This window comes from Protopterus annectens, chromosome 13.part0, assembly GCF_019279795.1.
Source record: "Protopterus annectens isolate FY-2018-M chromosome 13.part0, PAN1.0, whole genome shotgun sequence".
In the NCBI taxonomy this organism is placed as follows: Eukaryota; Metazoa; Chordata; order Ceratodontiformes; family Protopteridae; genus Protopterus; species Protopterus annectens.
Window position 1 is genome coordinate 625,066,079 of NC_056747.1, and position 19,545 is coordinate 625,085,623.

The 19,545-nt window shown below is 44.7% G+C and overlaps 1 protein-coding gene across 2 annotated transcripts in view; it reads right to left on the bottom strand.

The window, feature by feature from the left end:
• Nucleotides 1–19,545, bottom strand: part of RPH3AL (rabphilin 3A like (without C2 domains)) — a 2,297,739-nt gene that overhangs the window by 1,722,041 nt on the left and 556,153 nt on the right. For both annotated transcript variants that reach the window (XM_044054286.1, XM_044054287.1), the window contains exon 3: nt 18,603–18,746. In XM_044054286.1, coding sequence (XP_043910221.1) covers nt 18,603–18,746 — 144 coding nt within the window. The remainder of the gene's footprint in view (nt 1–18,602; nt 18,747–19,545) is intronic.

Sequence of the window (19,545 nt, forward strand, 5' to 3'; positions counted from 1 at the left end):
TAAGCAATGACACTGAATGTATGGAAACAAGATGGATAGTAAGATTAGGGGCAGACAAGCATCCAGGCATTAATACTACTGTGCCTTTAAAACCCATCCTTAGAAAAAGGAGGGTAAAATACTGAGTTGTGATAGGATGTTTAATATTTTAAATGTGGAGTATTCACTTCTTTGTTTTATCTGATGAAGGGCATATAGCCTGAAAGCACTCATACTTCATTTGTGATTTTATCAAATAAATATTTTATTGGCTTTACGTGGAGTTCTCTGCCTTACTGTTTGTCTGGACTGTTGCTTTGTTTTTGGCGGAGTATCTTAGTGCTGAAGAAATTTTATTTTTTGTTTTGGACAATATACACAAACCTCAAATTACATGTTTGCTATATTTTCACAAATAGTCATAGCTTGGAAACTATACAGCCTAGACATGTATTATTAGAATATTTTTGTTAGCCAGACATGAGCTTTCATATAATAAGAAGTTATGTACCTACCATAACGTTCCATGTTAGTTGTCTTCTACTCGCCTTCTTTCTTGCTGGTTGGGTTCGGAGCCGACCTTCGGCTCCGACTCGGCCATTTTCTAAAGCTCGAGAGCTACTTACTGGCTCGAGGCCTCCCTATATCCCACAATGCCTGGCGCCAGACCCCCAGATCTCGTTTGGAAGACCTAGCACCATAATAATACAAGAGGACAACTGTCCCAATAGCAAGACTTCAGCTGCAGGGCTGAAGAAAAAGGTAGAGGACATAAAACGATAAAGACTCAGCCAGTGACAGGACTCGCAGGAGGACTCTTCTCGGTCCATCTAGGCTAGGGGGATGGAGGGTGGGACGCAAGAAAGAAGGCGAGAAGAAGACAACTAACATGGAACATTATGGTAGGTACACAACTTCTTAATGTTAAGTTGTCTCTCTCGCCTTCATTCTTGCTGGTTGGGACAGCGTCCCTAGCACCTTAGTCCTGGGTGGCTCATTGGAACAGACTCTTGAGCACAGTGGAACCAAAATCAGCTCTGCTCCTAGAGGCCAGATCCAATTTATAATGTGAAATGAAGGTATGAGGGGTTGCCCATGTGGCCGCCGCACAAAGGGCTTCCGTAGGTAGTCTTGATTGAAAAGCTATTGACGTAGCTAAAGCCATAGTAGAGTGGCCTTTAGGTTTAGCAGGGAGTTCTTTATTCCTCAACTGATAAACAAGGGTAATAATAGAGGACAACCACCTGGATAAGGTTACTTTAGACACTGGTCGACCCTGCTTACCCTCCGCATAGGACAGGAAGAGCTGGTCTGATTTCCTTATTTGCTCACTCCTATGCAAATAGAAATGTAATTGCCTATGAATGTCCAACTGGTGTAATTTGCGTTCAGCTTTGTTGGAATAATTTGGAAAAAAGACTGGCAGATCGATGGATTGATTCAAATTATTTTTGGAGGGGACTTTAGGAAGGAATGAAGGATTAGTCCTGAGTGAAACTCTATCCTTATGGAAAACTAGGTAAGGAGGACGAACACAAAGGGCTTGAAGTTCAGAAACTCTCCTCGCTGAAGTAATGGCCACCAAAAAAGGGTTTTCCAAGTAAGCAATTTCAAGGAACAGGAAGCTGCTGGTTCAAAGGGAGACAGTATCAAGGAAGCTAGGATCAAATGCAAGTCCCACGGAGGCGGGGGATCTCTCACTGGAGGCCTGAGCAAGATTGTTCCTTTCAGAAAGGCTTTGCAAAGCTTATGGGACATGATGCTGGTTTCTGACAGGCCCGTATGGAAATTAGAGATTGCCGCTAATTGAACTTTAATGATGGCCGAAGAGGTGCCTGTTTGAAAAAGTTCTGCTAAAAAGTCCAGAACGTTATGGACAGGGGCCGTGAAGGGATCTATATTTATAGCCTCTGCCCAGAAAGAGAAACGTTTCCACTTACTAGCATAAGTCTTCCTGGTTGTAGGTTTGTGCAAAGAAAGGATAATCTCACACACTGAACTGGAAATACTGGGAAGCCTGGCTAAGGTTGGAAGTAGAGCAACCAAGCAGTGAGGTTGAGAGACTGAAGAGATGTATGCAGCCTGCCCGACTAATGGATCAGGAGGTCCGGAAATGGGTCCAGATTCCAAGGCTGCTCTAGAAGGTGATGATGCAGGAAAGGGAACCAGATTTGTCGAGGCCAGTAGGGGGAAATGATGATCATCCTGCAACCCAGCACGGTAGCTTTCTGAATTAGTTTGGGAATTAGTGGAAAGGGGAGTGTCTGGGAAGAGGGAAGAGAGTGAAGAAACTGTTGCACTTGCTGTTGAGAGAAGTTGCGAAAAGGTCGCAGCAAGGCTGACCCCATTTGCGGAAGATTTTGTCCGCTACCGTCTGGTTGAGAGACCACTCGTGAGGCATGAGAATAGCTCTGCTTAGCCTGTCCGCTATGACGTTGGACTTCCCAGGGATGTGCGTTGCTGTCAGAAACCATTGAGAGGAGATTGCCCACTGCCATAGTCTGAGCGCTTCTCGACATAAGGGATATGACTTGGTTCTGCCCTGCTTGTTGATGTACCACACTACAGACATATTGTCTGTCTGAATTGCAATGGGCCCAGTGGGTAGAGAGTTCTGAAAAGCTTGCAACACTAAAAGCACCGCCCTCATCTCCAAGACATTTATGTGCAAGTGGTACTCGTGGGGTTGCCAGGTGCCCTGGACAGTCCTGCCCTGAAAATGCCTCCCCACCCAGTCAGGGAGGCATCCGTGGTCACCGTGGCAACTGGAGGAGGAAGGACAAATGGTCTGCCCTGGGGTACTGATTGAGAGACCATCCACCAAGTCAAAGTGGTCTTTGCATGACTGTGTGATTATAAGTTGTTGAAAGGACCATTGGTGAAAAGCATCCACTGGAGAATTCTCATGTGAAAACGAGCCAGGGGAATTAATAAGATCGCTGCTGCCATGAGACCCAAGGTTTTTAGGATGAATCTGGCCTGAATCTTTCTGCATCCTAATAATACCTGTACATGTCGACGAATGTCTGCCACTCTGTCTACTGGATGTCTTGCAGACAGATCTTTCGTATTTAATCTTGCGCCTATAAAGATTAAAGACTGACAAGGCGACAATGCAGACTTTTCAAAATTTATTGAGATACCTAGGTTGGAGCATGTTTGGATGGCATAATTCCTGGCTCTCAGCAATTGATGTCTGGTGGTAGCAGTAAGGAGCCAGTCTAGATATGGAAACACCTGGAATCCTTGCCATCTCAGGTGAGCGGTAACCACTGCCATGCATTTGGTGAACACCCTGGGGGCTGTGGTGAGACCAAAGGGCAGGGCTCTGAACTGGTAATGACTGGCTCCCAGCCGGAAGCGGAGAAACCTTCTGGAATGCCTGTCCATTTTGATGTGGTAGTACGCATCCTGAAGATCTATGGAGCACATCCAATTGTCCTGACCCAAAAAGGGTAGAATGGACTGAAGCGTGACCATCCGGAACTTCGTTCTTTGAACAGACTTGTTTAGTCTGCTGAGATCCAAAATGGGTTTCCAGTCCCCTGTCTTTTTTGGTACCAAAAAGAACTTTGAGTAAATTCCAGATCCTTGCTGGTCTGCTGGGACTTGTTGGATGGCCCGTTTTTTTAGCAGTCTTGAAATTCCTTGTACGGCTTGTTCCCTTAGACTGGGTGGAACATCTGGGATGGGGCTGTTTGATCTTAAGGGGGTGTGGACAAACTGGATTTTGTAACCTCCGGATATGACAGACTGTACCCATCTGTCTCGAGTGATGAGATGCCAGGCTTCCGAGTACAGAGACAATCTTCCCTCGACTGCCTCCGAAGGCGGACAGCCGGGCAGCCCCTCAGGGGTGCTGGAAGGGCTTGTCAGAGAAAGATTCTCTGCTGCCCTGATTCTGCGGACCCCCTCTGCCCTGCGGGCGGCGTCTATTGTTGATCCCTCCTCTGCCTCTGGAGGGAAACTCGCCACGTGTGTCAGGCACGGCTCCCTGTGGTTTCAGGAACCACATCTTTCCACTCTTCTGACCCTTAGGGTATGGTCTAGAGGGAGTGGAAAAACGGACTCCCACGGCAGAGAGAGTCTTGCCTTCCTGCTTACACCTGGTAAGTGTATCTTTCACCTGAGGTCCAAACAGAGCCGAACCATCAAAGGGGGTGTTGGTGAAAGACACCTTGAAGGGATCAGTGAAGTTACATAACCGCATCCAGGCATGTTTTCTCAAAGCCACGCCTGTGCCTGCGTCTCTACTCGCTCCATCAGCCGCATACGAAATGTGCCGCATGGAGGAGTTAACGATAGAATTAAGAGTCGCCAGCTGGGAGTTTATCTTGTCTTGAGCCCCCGCAGCTGATGGATCTTGCATGGTATCTCCTAGCTCTTTGAGGAGATCCCTCTGAAGATGGGTGAAGTGGCACAAATAATTCAGCGAATGCATGGAGAAGGTCGCTGAGGAAAACATCCGCTTCCCGTATCTATCCATCATCCTAGACTCTTTATTAGGGGGATGGACAGGTAGAGAAGTGTCAGCCAACTCCTTTTTTGTGGCAGCTGCTACCACCATGGCATCAATGGGGACACCCTTTGTCAAAAACTGTTTATCTTGAGGGGCCGTAATAAACTTGGTGGGCCTGCGGGGGGTTGGTTCCAGTGTGTCCGGAGCTGACCACGCCTTTCGAGCCACCACTTCCATTAATGGATCGAGAGGTGGAGACACCCAGGAGATGGAGGGGTGAAAACCAAACGCATCCAAGTATACCGACTCGTCCTCAGAAGGGTTAAGGGCAGACCATTTCCCCCTCTGCTTAAGGATCTCAAGGATGTCTGAGAAAGAGACATCTTCAGAGGGGGATCTTGGGGACCCTTCCGAATCCTCCAAGTCAGTATCTGACATGACAGACTCTGGGGAGTCAACATGTTTTCTCTTACATTTCCTCTTTCGAGGGGGCTCCTCTGAAATCTCAGGGGAGGCCTCGGAAGAGGAAGACACACCCAGTGGGGTGACCTGGAGCGTTTGATCCCCTCGCTTGGGGTCTCGAGGAGGGGCAGAGACCGAAGCAGGCACCCTGGGGGGAGGAGCTGAAGGGGCTGATCGAGGTGCAGACTCAGAAGTCAGCACACTCCTCATGACCTCGAAGGCACCCCTGTTCGGCAGAGAAGAAAGAGGGCCCCCGCTCCAAAGAGACAGGAATCCTCTCCAGCACCGAAAGTGACAGCTCCGAGGCTGATGTAGGAGCCGAGCTTACCTGCGCCGAGGCTCCAAGAGGGAGAACGAGGTCAGACAAGGGTCTGATGCCACTCGCCAACTCGGAGCTGACGAGGTAGTCTTGGCACCCAGATCCCTCCAAAGATGGCACCATTGAAGAAATCGGAGCCAACGAAGGAGCCGAAAGGGGAAGTATCAGCACCGTTTCAAGGATCCGAGCCCCAACAAGCTCTGGCTCCGAACTGACAGGAGGAGTCAGAGGAGGAACTACTTCAGAAACAGGAACAGCCACAGCCTGATGAGGAGGGCTAGTTAACATTTGGGCCAGGGCCTGCGATTTGAGGAGTGTACTAACCACTCTCTCCAAGTCATGATCGGATAACCTCAAGGACCGAGAAGAGTGGGACTGATGGCTCCTTTCAGACTGTAGCAAAGGTGAGCCCAGAGCCAAGCGAATCGACTCTAGAGATGGCGACCTGGATCGCTTATGGCTCCCTGATGGCTCCGACACCAAGGTCGGAGCCGAGAAAGATTTAGATACTTCGGCTCTGGCCAGAACCGAAATAGAAGCAGACGCTCCACCTGTCGACGGCTCTGTACTGGGAGCCGATGGCTTGGTGGGCTTAGGGGTTTTCGCTGGCTGAGACTTCGCCGGAGACCCCTCGGGTTTTAGTAACCCCCTGAGAATTAGAAGTTATGTACTCACCATAACGTTCCATCTGAGTAGGTGACTTCATTCGGATGCAACCTGTGGGTATCGGATCCGACCTCGGATCCGAGCCGGCAATTCAAAAGCTTAGGCTCCGAGCTCCTAGCTCCTCCCTCTTACCCATAACCCCTTGCCAAGCCCTGACTGACCTCAGATTGAGTTTGCCTCAAAATACTGACAACAGTACACTAAAACAGCATAAATACTCGCTCTATAAAGGTCAGGGGATGGAGGATAGTTGCATCGAATGAAGTCACCTACTCAGATGGAACGTTATGGTGAGTACATAACTTCTAAATCTGAAGTAGGCAGACTTCATTCGTCTGCAACCTGTGGGACAGAGTCCCTAGCTACCTGAATCTTGGGTGGCGTCATGGAAGGATGTTTGAGCACCGCTGAGCCAAAGGATGCTCTTCCTCTAGAAACAACATCCACCTTATAATGAGAAATAAAAGTATGAGGCGAGGCCCAAGTAGCTGCCGCAGATATCATCCAATGATACACGGGACTTAAAGGCTGACGTGGAAACTGCCCTAGTAGAATGAGCCGTAACCCTCTGAGGAGCAGGTCTACCTGAAGTGTCATATGCCTGCAGAATACAATTAGCAATCCACTTAGACAGTGTGACTTTAGATACTGCTTTACCCAGAGCAAATTTAGCAAAGGAGACGAACAGCTGATCTGATTTCCTGTGACCAGCTGTTCTGTGAATATAAAAACGTAATTGTCTATGAACATCCAAGGAATGCAATTTGTATTCTCCTTTGTTTGAATACTTGGGAAAAAACACAGGTAAATTAATTGACTGGTTAATATTGGATTCAGAAGAGACCTTCGGAAGAAAAGAAGGATTGGTCCTGAGGCACACCCTATCAGGGAAGAAAGAAAGGTAAGGCGGCTTGACGCATAGAGCCTGAAGCTCAGACACTCTTCTGGCTGAAGTGATAGCTACCAGGAAGGCAGTCTTCCAGGAAAGGTACTTTAAATCAGTAGAAGCTGCAGGCTCGAAGGGAGGAGCAGTAAGGGCTTGCAGAACTAAAGACAAGTCCCAAGGTGGTACAACCTCCTTGACTGGAGGCCTCAACAAAAAAACCCCTTTGAGAAATGTTTTGCATAATTTCGCCGTCATAAGGGGAGCTGTGTCATGACCAATGTGATAATGCGAGATAGCTGCCAATTGTACCTTAATCGTGGAAGAACTAGCCCCTTGATGAAAGAGGTCTGTTAGAAAATCCAGCACCGCTGACATAGGTGCCGAGAAAGGATCCAAAGTTCTCTGTACCGCCCAAATAGAGAATCTCTTCCATTTACTCCGATAAACCTGCCTGGTGGAAGGTTTATGAGCTGCCACTAAAATGGCCTTGACCGGTGATGAGATACCGGGAGTCCTAATTAAGGATGGAACTGGAGCAGCCAAGCTGTCAACTTCAGGGTGCGCAGATTGGGAACCGACATTCCCAGAGGGTGGGAGATGAGATCCGAAATTGGGTCCAGAATCCAGGGTGGATTGATTTTGTGAGACCATATGAAGGGGAACCAAGGTTGTCGAGGCCAGAACGGGGCAATGAGAATCATTCTGCTCCCCAAACTGTTGGCTTTCTGCAGAAGCCTCTGCATCAGAGGAAGTGGAGGGTAGGCATAAAGGAGACCGGGAGGCCAAGCATGCACCAGAGCATCTCTCGGGAACTCCCCTGGTGGGGGAAGCAGAGCGAAGAAATTGTCGCATTTGGCGTTTGAGGAGAGGAAAAAAGATCGCAACAGCGTTGCCCCAGGCGGCAAAAATCTTCTTCGCTACTTGAGGATTGAGAGACCACTCGTGTGGAGAAAGGATGGTGCGACTGAGCTTGTCCGCAAGGATGTTGCACTTTCGAAATGTGCGTTGCTACCAGAAAGCGTTTGGTGGAAATTGCCCATTCCCAGACTCTCATGGCCTCTCGACAAAGGGGGTAAGACCTGGTTCCTCCCTGTTTGTTGATATACCAGACTACCGACATGTTGTCTGTCTGAATCGCAATAGTCCCTGAAGGAAGAACGTGGTGAAGTGCTTGCAACGCTAGGAGCACCGCCCTCATTTCCAGGACATTTATATGCAATGACGTCTCTGTGGGATTCCACGTGCCTTGGACAATCTTTCCCGCAGAATGCCCCCCCCACCCGAGGCAAGAAGCATCCGTGGTCACTGTGGCTCGGGGAAATGCAGCACAAAAAGGTCTTCCTGCCAGGGGCCTCGGAGAAAGAAGCCACCAAAGAAGGGAGTCCCTGCACCTTGCTGACCGCAATCGGAGCATTGAGAGAGGAACAAAGAGGGGACCACTGAACCTGAAGGGTCCATTGAAGAACCCGCATGCGTAAACGAGCATGAATGAGAAGCGGAATAGCTGCCGCCATAGAACCTAGGGCCCTCAGGACCGAAGCTGCAGTTGGAGATGGTTGCAGGATCGCTGTCACATGACACTTCAGGTTGGCAATTCGGTCTGGAGTGAGGAAGGCTCGCATTGATCTGGTGTTTAGTCTTCCTCCTATGAAATCTATAACTTGTGTGGGGTGCAGTAAAGATTTCTCCCAGTTGATCGTGATGCCCAGCCTTGGTGCTAGTTGAAGAAAGTAATCCCTGGCTGAGCACAGAAGATGCCTTGATGATGCCGTCAGGAGCCAGTCGTCCAGATGCGGAAAGACCTGTAATCCCTGGAGCCTCAGGTGGGCCGCTACCACCGCTAGCACCTTGGTGAACACCCTGGGGGCTGAGGTGAGACCAAAGGGGAGGACCCTGAACTGATAATGACTGGCTCCCAGCCGAAGCGAAGAAACCTCCTGGATCGTCTGTCCATCCGAATGTGGTAGTAGCGTCCTTGAGGTCGATGGAGCACATCCAGTCGTTCTCCCTCAAGAGGGAAGTATAGATTGCAGGGTGACCATCCGGAACTTTTGCTTGGTTACTGACAGGTTCAGCTGGGAAAGGTCTAAGATTGGTCTTAGGTCCCCGTTTTCTTTGGCACCAAAAGAACCTGGAGTAAAACCCTAATCGGTTTGATCTCGGGGACGACTGGATAGCTCTTTTTCTAGCAGCTGTTCGATTTGACAGCTGCCGCCTTGGTCGGGTGGAACATCTGGGAGGCTGCGAGATTTGGGAACCTTGAATAGGGAAATTGAATATCCTCTGGATATGACACGAAGCACCCAACTGTCTGTTGTTATGGACTCCCAAGAAGTCAGGTGCCTCGAAACCGCCCCGACTGCCTCCAGAGACGGACAGCCGGGCAACCCTTCAGGGCTGCTGCGTGGGTCTATCAGAGAAAGGTTCTCTGGACCCAAAGTTGCCAGGAGCCCCCCTGCCTCTAGCACGACGACCTCCCGTCCTCCTCTGCCACGGAAGGACTGGTTATCCGGAGCAGGTTGGGACTGCTGCGACTTCGGAACCACATCTTCTTCTGTCCCTTTTGGTTCTTAGAGAAGGACCTCTGGGGAGCTGAGAAGCGGACTCCGACGGCAGACAGCGTCTTCCGTCCTTTTCGCTCTGGACTAATGTCTCGAACAGTCTTGCCAAACAAGGCAGAACCATCGAAGGGGCATTCGAAGGTCGCCTTGAAGGGCTCTGCAAAATCACAATGGCGGTGCCAGGCCTGTCGCCTCATGACTAGGCCTGCTCCGCTGGCTCTAGCGGCTCCCTCAGTAGCATGAGAAAGCAGCCGCATAGATGTATTGGAAACTGATCTGAGAGTGGCCATTCGGTGGAGTATACCTGTTTATCCTCACTCGACATGGACTCGGGGAGATGCAGCGTATTCTTTAATGAGATCCCGCTGCATCCTAATGACATGTGCCATGTAGTCCAGCGCTCTCAAGGAGAAGGTTGCTGAACTAAAACTCGCTTCCCAATGCGATCCATCGGCGGGACTCCTTGCCCGGAGGATGCATGGAGGGACTCTCCTGGGCCAATTCCCTCTTCGTGGCTGCAGCCATCATCATGGCATCTACTGGGGCCCTTGCTCCAGTGAGTGCGGTCCGGGAGGAAAGAATGCGTCCGGGCGCTAGGATAGGCTCAATGGTGTCCGGATCCTTCCACGCCCTGATGGAAATAAGATCCACCAGGGGTCAGCAGGAGGGGACACCCAAGAGGTAGAAGGGCCCGCCTCGAATGCCTCCAAGAACACAGACTCGTCCGAGGAAGCCTTGGGGCAGACCCCCTGATGCTTAAGATCTCCATGATTGCTCCAAATGAGACGTCCTCAGGGGTGACCTAGGGAGCCTTCCCTTCATCCAAGTCTGTGTCTTCAGTAACGGACTCGGGAGTCCATGTGCCTCCTTTTGCACTTACGCTTCCGAGGTACTTCATCGGGGGGGTGTCCGAGGAGTACTCTTCAGCAGTTGGATGTTCCAAGGGAACCACTTGGGACATCGAGGCGGGCTGTCCCTGGGACCGGCTGGTGGGGGCCTGGCCCAACTGCAAGGGAGTGCGGGATGGAGCCGTGGCAGGGACCGGGGTCGGATGTCCTCAACAGTGCCCTTTCCACTACGTCGAAAGCCAAGGGGGAGCCAGCTTCTCTAAACCCCGAGAGCCGACCCCCACTCGGATCCGACGCACGGATCGGAGTCGGAGCCGAAACCGCCGGATCCGAGACCGTGTGCTCCGACCTGGACGGAGCCGAAGACACACCAGCTCCCTCGGATCCAAGGCTCGGCCCTCGGCTCCGAGAGGTCGGGTCCGAAGTGCCCGAAGCACTCAAGGGATGGGACGGATCCGAGGTGCGCCGACCCATCAGATCCGACCCACCCCCGGATCCAAGTCTGCCCGGCGCCGACAGCTCCGAACCCGTGGTATGGGTCGGAGAAGGAGCCAAGGGGGCGAAAAAAGGGGTCGAAGCCCCTCCCGGATGGGGGGGGGCTAGGAGCACTCCCATTTGCATTTGGGCCTGGATGAATTTCCTCATCATCCGGTCCATATCAGCTTCACTCATGGAAAAAGTTGACCTGGTGGAGGCCACCGGCGGACCTAGAGAGCCTCGGAGACCTCCTAGAAGGGCTAGCCTCCTCCTCCTCGGGTCCAGGAGAGAACCGAGGGAGTGGAGCCGAGGAGGAGGAAAGCTAGAAGGCACAGGGAGGCCCGCTTAGATGGAGTAGCCGAACTGGAAGCTTGCTCTCCGCTGGTGCTTCTCCTGTGCCTCTCCTTCTTCTCTCTCTCCCTAGAGGATTCCTTCCCCTCCGGCAACTTAGAGGGAGGTTGAGTCCCAGCCGGAGGGGGAGAACCCACAGCAACAGGTTGCTGAGTGGAAGGGGCAGAGGCCGAAGCGGTATCTGGAGGTAAAAGACCCGCTAGCACCAGCTTCGACCTCCGCTCCCTCAAAGCCCGGGGGTTGAACCCTGCACAAATGGTACAACCAGATGACAGGTGTTCAACCCCCAAGATGACTTGCGCAGTGTGGCCATCCGCTGGGGACAGCTTATGGCCACACTCGGTACATTTCGAGAAAACAGCCTTATGGGCTTCAGACATCACAACCCTAAGGCCTAACACAACACACACACAAACAAACTACGAAAAAGCCGAGAATTATTAAATAAAGAGAGAGGAAAGCCTAAACACACTCAACACTAACTATATCAACAACAAAAATAGAGATTTTTAAAACTTTTTCTGTCAAAAATTCTTATCTTATCTTCAACAAACGCCAGGAGCTCTAGAATCCGTAGCTACTTGAAAAGCGGCAAACGAAATCTGAGGTCAGTCAGGGCTTGGCAAGGGGTTATGGGTAAGAGGGAGGAGCTAGGAGCTCGGAGCCTAAGCTTTTGAATTGCCGGCTCGGATCCGAGGTCGGATCCGATACCCACAGGTTGCAGACGAATGAAGTCTGCCTACTTCAGATTTAACTTGTTCCTACTCTCCTGCAGGACTCTTGGACTAAAGGCATGACATACCGAGCAAGAGTCCTGCAGGTGTAGGGCACCCAAACAATAAACACAACAAGTGTGACCGTCTGTCAGAGACATTTTTTGACAGCACGAGTCACACTTCTTGAACCCTGATACCTTGGTATCCTTTGACATGTTAAAGAAAAAAGGAATACCGATGGATAAATGTTAGACTAGTGCAAAAACACACGCACTCACACACACACACTAGTCCCACTCCTTCACACAAAAAATTTAAAGGAAACAATACTAACAAAACTAAGATACTATGACTTAGACTACAAAGGCTAAACACTACTTCCTACCGGAACAATTTAAAAGGGAAGGGAATAGCCTCTAACTAAAACGGCCTACTTAGGGAGATAGGGGGAAGGGGAGAAACTCTCTAAGTAAAAACGAGTTTCCTAAGGGTAGAAAAACACAGGGAAAACTAAGACTAGTCTACAGTACTACTCTGATTTACCAAAAACAACTTGAAAAATATACACTAAAAGTTTAACTACTAATATTACAAAAGATGAATACGACCTGGGCCAGTAAAGTGGAACCTCATAGCTGAAGTGGCAAACGAGATCTGGGGGTCTGGCGCCAGGCATTGTGGGATATAGGGAGGCCTCAAGCCAGTAAGTAGCTCTCGAGCTTTAGAAAATGGCCAAGTCGGACCATCAAGAATGAAGGTGAGAGAGACAACTTAACATCAAGAAATTCCTCTATGAGTGCATGTTTGAGATATTTACAGAAATATGACATGTATGCTTAATTGTATAATTATCAATATAAATAACACAAAGTTGCACATCTTGAACAGTATCTGTAGTGTGCATTTCAAAGAGTTTTCTTCAAAAAATGTGTATGGTTTCACCTGATGTTGTGCAACAGTCTGTAAGTCGCTTGGTTTTTGAAGTATTAATTATGTAAGGAAATATTACTTGTTTTCATAATTACTAGCAAACAACTAGTAATATCTCAGGTACAGGGTGATATAAAAGGCGACGGAGAATGAATTTTCCTGTCTCCCACAATGGCATACCACAACATACATCTCAATATCATACAGGGCATTAGGTATGAAAATATGAACATAAAGTGACAGTGATTAATTTCTCTGCTGCTGGAAATCCTAGATTAACAACTGTGGTGTCATTTTGTTAATATCTCCACTCATCTTCTAATGATGTTTATTATTGGTGACTCCTTTCATCTACTAATAATGCTTATTATTAGTTGGCAAGTCACTAAGTTAAAGAAGCCAGACCCAAAAAAAGGTCTAGATGCCATAATGAGCTATGGGTTTGAAAAAAGGAGATATAGGCTTGGATGAATTAATTATGAAAATTGGAAATATCAAGAATATATCCTTTCCTGTATTAAAAAAAAAGGTTCTTTCTATTTAAGCACTTCAGAAATGCCTACAGTATTCTCTTACAACTCCTGCTGGAAATAGTATGTCTCAGTGCTTACCTTACAAAATAGTATTTCTTTATGCTGCACTTTAAATGGACTCTCCCAGTTCAATTTCACCAAATATTTTGGGTTTTCATGACAGGAATGGACGCCATTCCTAAGTCAGGGTATGATTAGAGTTAATGAGATAGTATTGCTTCAGTCTTTGATGTTAGCCACCAGTGTACTTCTCAGCACATGCAATGTGCCCACAATTGCATCCTCCTGCAATTCATACAGGGTTGCGTGTACTGGTAGCATATAAGTACGACTGTAAATTCTTTTTTTTTAGACCTGGAATTGTCTGGGTATTCTCCCACATTGCTCTCATTTCTGCTTGCAAATCCTGGTGTTTTGCGACTTTTTGTCTCTCTGTATGTAGGCCACAGTAAACACTGGGTACAGCCATTTCAAAGATCAATGCTACTTTTGTCATGGACTACCATATCTGTTTTTAGAACTGTTGGTAGTGGATGACTCCATATACTATAAACCTCATCCTTCTCTATAAAGCTTTGTGGTTAATGTTTCCAATGCTTCTCAGCTACTTCTATATTTCACTACTTGCACAATCCCCAATGCAAGAGTTTTCCCACATTATTATGCCTTTCAGTATACAGGCTGTCTACCATGAGTGTATCACACCCGGCAACAAGATGTATAACTGTTTCTAGTTCTGTTTTACAGAACCTTCATTTGTCTGTTTTCCCATTTTTTCAAAGGATTTTGTAAACCCATGTGTATGTAGTCCACTATCCTATGTCGCCATTATTAGCCTTTCATCTTTTGACTTCAGTTCACCTCTCCTTAACCAATCCTGTGTCAAATCTTGGTCAACATGAGGTTGCCCCAGGAGATCTCTGTACTTGTCACTATATTTGTAGATTTTTCCATTTTTTTCCTTCTTATCTAATCCCTTTCTTTATATTCTTTCTTTTTGTTTTTTAACACATACAGTTGCTGTCTGATTTTTGTCTACTTCTGATTTGATTTCCATTCCCATTTGATACCAAAATGCTTCTACTAAACTACACAAAGATGTAACTTTAGATTTCTTCTCCTCATGTTTTAAAACTTTTATTATGTTTGGATATGATGAGGTCAGCACATATGTATGCAGTCCCACGACAGCAGATCTAAACAGGTAATGAATTTCAAGAAGGCCCATGCCTCCTTCAGAGTCATGAATATATAATGGTGGTATACACTGATTTTTGTATATCATTTGATTAGCACAATTATTATTTTTTTTTGATCCAGTACTTTTTTGGCTTGAGTCAATCTCCTCAAAACTGTATGTCAAAATAGGAAGAGCAAATTGTGTTATGTTTTATTACCGATACTTAATCTAGTCCCAAATATTTATTTACTCCCTCCTGTTCAAGTTCCTTTATGTCACATTCCTGTCCCAGATTGATATGGTCTTGGTGCTGCAGCTTTCCATTTTTGAAATGCTGCTTTTGCATTTATCAAGACCAAATATTATCTTACATCATCTGTGAAAGTTGTAACCATTTGTAGTTTTACTTTCGACTCCTCATCTGATGAACTATACAGTTTTAAGTCATTCATAAAAAGTAATAAAAAGTAGTTTAGAAGTCTGTCAACATGGCTAGTTTCTGAATTCAAATTGTAACCATATCTGAACCTGTTTAAGTAAACACATTAGTGGGTTAAGGGCAAGAAAAACAGCAGTGATGACAAATAACTCATCCTGGACTATCGCTCTTTGATTTTTTTTTCCCCCTGGGATAATAATCTGTCCTTTGTCACAGCTCAACTACAAAGTGACTTGCCACTGTTTCGTGATCATTGTGATGTAACTGATCAATGCAGGGTGTATCGTATTAATCTCTAAGCATTCCTTTATTCATGAACATGGGATGCTGTCAAATGCTATGCTTACTCTATCCATGCCATACTCAGATTCATCCCCACTCTTGTTATGCCTTTATTTAGTAACAATGAACTTTGTTCCATATGACTCCCTTTTGTTACCCTTTTCTTCTATTGCCATGATTAAATTTTTCTAAAGGGCTGAAGGGCTATGTTTGCATCAATTCCAGTATATAATTTGTATATTGTTGGACAGTAAGACATTGGTCTACAGTTCTTAGGATGGCTTGCCATATAATTTTTCCTGTTGCTAACCAGGCTGGTGTCTGTTTGGGAGGCACATGTAAGTAATTCTTACTCAGCACTAAGTCTTTGTGTAAAGATGTTAATACTTTTAGCCAGAAGTTAGGTTCTGCATCTGGACCTTGGATCTTCCATTTAGGAGCTTTTGTTAACTTTTGTCTTAATTTCTTTGGTCGTTACTTCATCCCATTTCATATCCTCCTTACAGCTCCTTTGTTTTAATTCTTATAGCCATTCAGCATCTTTGTTATATTCAACAGGGTCTTCATAAACATTTTTTCAAAAAGTGCATACTACTACTTTTTTTTGTTTTTTTTTTTAATTGTTTCTATTGCTTTTACTTTGTTTCCCAGTTTTCTATAAAATATTTTTGGGTCAACAATGACTTGCTTATTTTGTACTTTTCCTTTATATTTATCTGCATACTTTCTATGGTTTTCTGCCTGCACTGATATTTTTAGTTTATTTTTGGCAGCAATTTGTAATACATCTTAGTCTGTTTTAATACCATGCACTGCTTTTACCAGTTCTTTCTATGCATTTTCACGATCTGTTCCTTTTTCTATATTTTTCTAACAGTGGTCCAGCTTGTCTTAACTGCTTTATAGCTTTCTCTGTTAGAAGCTTCCATGGTGGCATTTTACTTGTTCCATTCCTTTGTTTTCTCTACATTTCTGTGGTAGCACTTTATCAGTTATTAGTTTAGCTAAACAGTAATATTTCCCATTTATTTCTGCTATGTCACAAGAATTTCTCTTAATATTCTTGATTACTGTGATCATCTGTTTTACCAGTCTTCAAACAATTTGGTTCTTATTTATTTTCTGTAATCTATTTATTTCATCTATCATAATATACCTATCCATATGTATTAAATTAAGTAGGACTTCCCTTATATTTTTTTCTTCTGGACTGACAGCATCTGCTTTGCTCTCTGCTTCCTGTGAGTTTTCTAGAGAAAGTTCCAGATCATCATCTTGTAACATATCCTCTTCAGATGCACCCGGCTTCTGCTTCATCTGTTGCTCCTTCATATGGGACCCCACTGTCCCATCACTCAGCAATATTACCTGCATCAGTTATCACTGCTTCCTGCTCCTTCCCTTGCTATGCAACTACAACTGGACTTCCATGCCAGTCTCCTACAGAAGGCTCCAGAGTATCACTATATGGCAAACATTCTTCAGATGCCTCCCACTCCACCTGCTGCTCCTTAATCTGTGGACCCATTGTTCCATCATAATGCAAAATTGCCTGTGTTGGGTTTTCTGCAATAAATCATTCACTTTGCAGATAAAGCATAACTTCAGTTTCTATTTGTTTAACTTCCATCTTACTAAGCCTCTTTTCTAAATTCCTTCTTTGTTTTCTTACTTTCATATTGTGAATTTTTCTATACCCAAGTACATTTTATCTAATTTTTTCTTCAAATATCTTTGGAGCTCATTTTTGTATTGATTAGTTTGTCTTTTTCCATTGCCAATATATGGCACCATATCAGATCTAATTTTCTTTCCCAAGTCCAGGTTTCTTTTTTATACATTTTAAAAAGCACTGGGCTTTGTTTTTTTTTTTTTTTATTTTTTAACCTACCCTTCAACATGATATATAAAATACAGTCAATATAAAAGGGTCATCTCCATGGGATTTTATGAAAAAAAGAGTTCACATGTGAAGGTAATCACCAAGATCCATTCCAGCAGTACTACTTGTCTTTTCTTGCTGCTTGATTTCATCTCTTCATTCAGACCTCTGGTCTATTTCTGCTTAATCTGATGTCTCTACATCTTCTATGCATTTGGACTATTGTTTTACCCTGCTGACCTCTTGCTGCTCACACAAAGTAGAATTTCTGCACTCATGTTTACTAACTTGGAAATCCATTTTTCTCTGCATTTGTGCTTGTGGTCACATACTAAGGAATTGTACAAATAATTACTAACTCCTTGTCTTACTTGTATTTTAAAAACCACCATACTGCTACAAATTATGGAAAGGAGACTGAACTGCTTCTAATTTATTTGGTTTGTCTTGGTGATAGGGGACATGGGCTCCAAAAAAAAAACTCTGAGACTTGCTGAAGTCAGAAAGTAATTAATGGAATTAATGGCAGCTAAGAAGATTTAAATTTGTATTTCCATTTTCAAAGCCCAACACTCTAGCTGCTATACCATACTGATTTCTGACTTCTACTTTTTAAAGCATTTTCTACAACTGTCTTATCAAATTAAAGCCTAACAGACCATATCTGTCTTTACAAAGTAAGATATACACAAGTGTCATCTGTAAATATAGCATCTTCTTTGTAAAGTTCACCTACCTCTACACTTAGAGCACTAAATAAGTGACTCTGTCACAATACAAAATTGAGTTTTGTTCTTTAAACTTTCTCACCTCTTCTGTCACTTATACCAGTCATGGAAATGTGAGATATGATGATGTTATTTCTTTGAGATAGGATGAAAAACAGAAAATATGCATGATAATGGATATGTTTTGTGTGTGTATGTCTCTCTCTCTGCGTATACACACATATATATATATTTTAATTGACTGAATACCATTTATGTCGAAGTGCATAATGTTGAAAATTTGACAGACATGCACATCGGCATGCTACTAAGCATGCGCCAAGAATTAATCTCGGTGCAAGCAAAACTTAAAAAAAAAAAAAAAAGCTTTTTTTCTTTTTTTGCAGTGGGGCAAGCACCCCTACACCCCACATCCCCTGCTAATTACATAGTCTGACTCCAAGATCGCACAATCCGCAGGGAAAAGGGGTATATTCCCCTCCTTGGGGACTGTCAATCACTCATGCCTGTTGACCATCTGTTTACTCAACCAAATTATATTGATTAAATTGATGTCGACCATGAATCAAGTTTCCAAAGAGTGTACCCTTATGACTACCACCTAAAAGTATCCTTCTGTACAGGCACATTTCACTTATCAGAAAGTCCTCTCTGTAAACTAGCTATGAATAGCATGGAGAAACCTATTCAACAAAATAAAGACAAATAATAATAAATATTTTCAATTGTACTTATGTGACCTCTACAATAATCATTTTGAATAGCTACTGGATCTGCTGTCTGACATGAAAAAATTCTGCTCCTCTTAAATTTTAAAATGCCTTTGGAATACAAATACCAAAGCAGCAAGATAATGTAGCACAATACATTCCTATAGCACAAGCTTGTTATCAAGAGTCCTTACCCAATTCTTTGTTGTTCTGAGAGATCAAGTTTTTCAGCTCTTTTGATGACTTGAACAATGATATCAATCTCATTTTGACTAAGGCTCTGACTTTTTTTCTGCCTTTCATTCTGGAAAGTGTGCACAGACCAGCCTGTCTGGAGTCTATAAACAGAAAGAATTTAATAGTTAGCTCGAGTTCTCTACTTCAGACAAAGCAAGGGCAACAATATAGGGTATCAAGCTAACAACTAAGTCATCTAAGATAAGTAATGCAAACACAATCAAATTCTGTCAACAGTTACCAAGTAAAAGACCACTCAAATATTTTAAAAATGATTAACACTTTGTTTACAGTGAAATGAACAGCTGACTTCAACAGAATACATGTGTTATTGAAATTTGTGTGTGTATATGTATATGTATATGGGTGTTTCTATCAAAATTAGTTTAGCTTCTTCTACTTCTTAATATCTCCATTTGTGCTTCATTTATGTAAACATCAAGAGTTTAAATGCCTTAGATTTTAGTTTCCGAGTTCCTGTCTTACATGAAAAATTGATGAATTTCATAAAGTTACAATTCCTAAAGTATTTTGCTAGTATTATTTATAATATCACGACAGACTTTCAAGCAGGTATATTTGAGAAGTTATAAGCACAATTTTCAATCCTACTGGTCATGCATTACTCTGTCTGATTAAATCATATATTGTACCCTCTTCTACATCCCCTTTTTTACTTTTTCTTTCTATAGTGAATTCACTAAAGAGTACTCAAGAAAATAAGTTATGTACTTACCATAACGTTCCATCTGTGTTGTCGATCTTAATTTATTCTTGACATTTGGGACTCGGTTCTGATTCTCGGAATCAGCTCGGCCATTACAACAGCTCGAGCAAGCCAAAAACTCTCGAGCTATGTCTCTACCCAGAATACCCCTCTCCAGATTACCTCAGATTGAG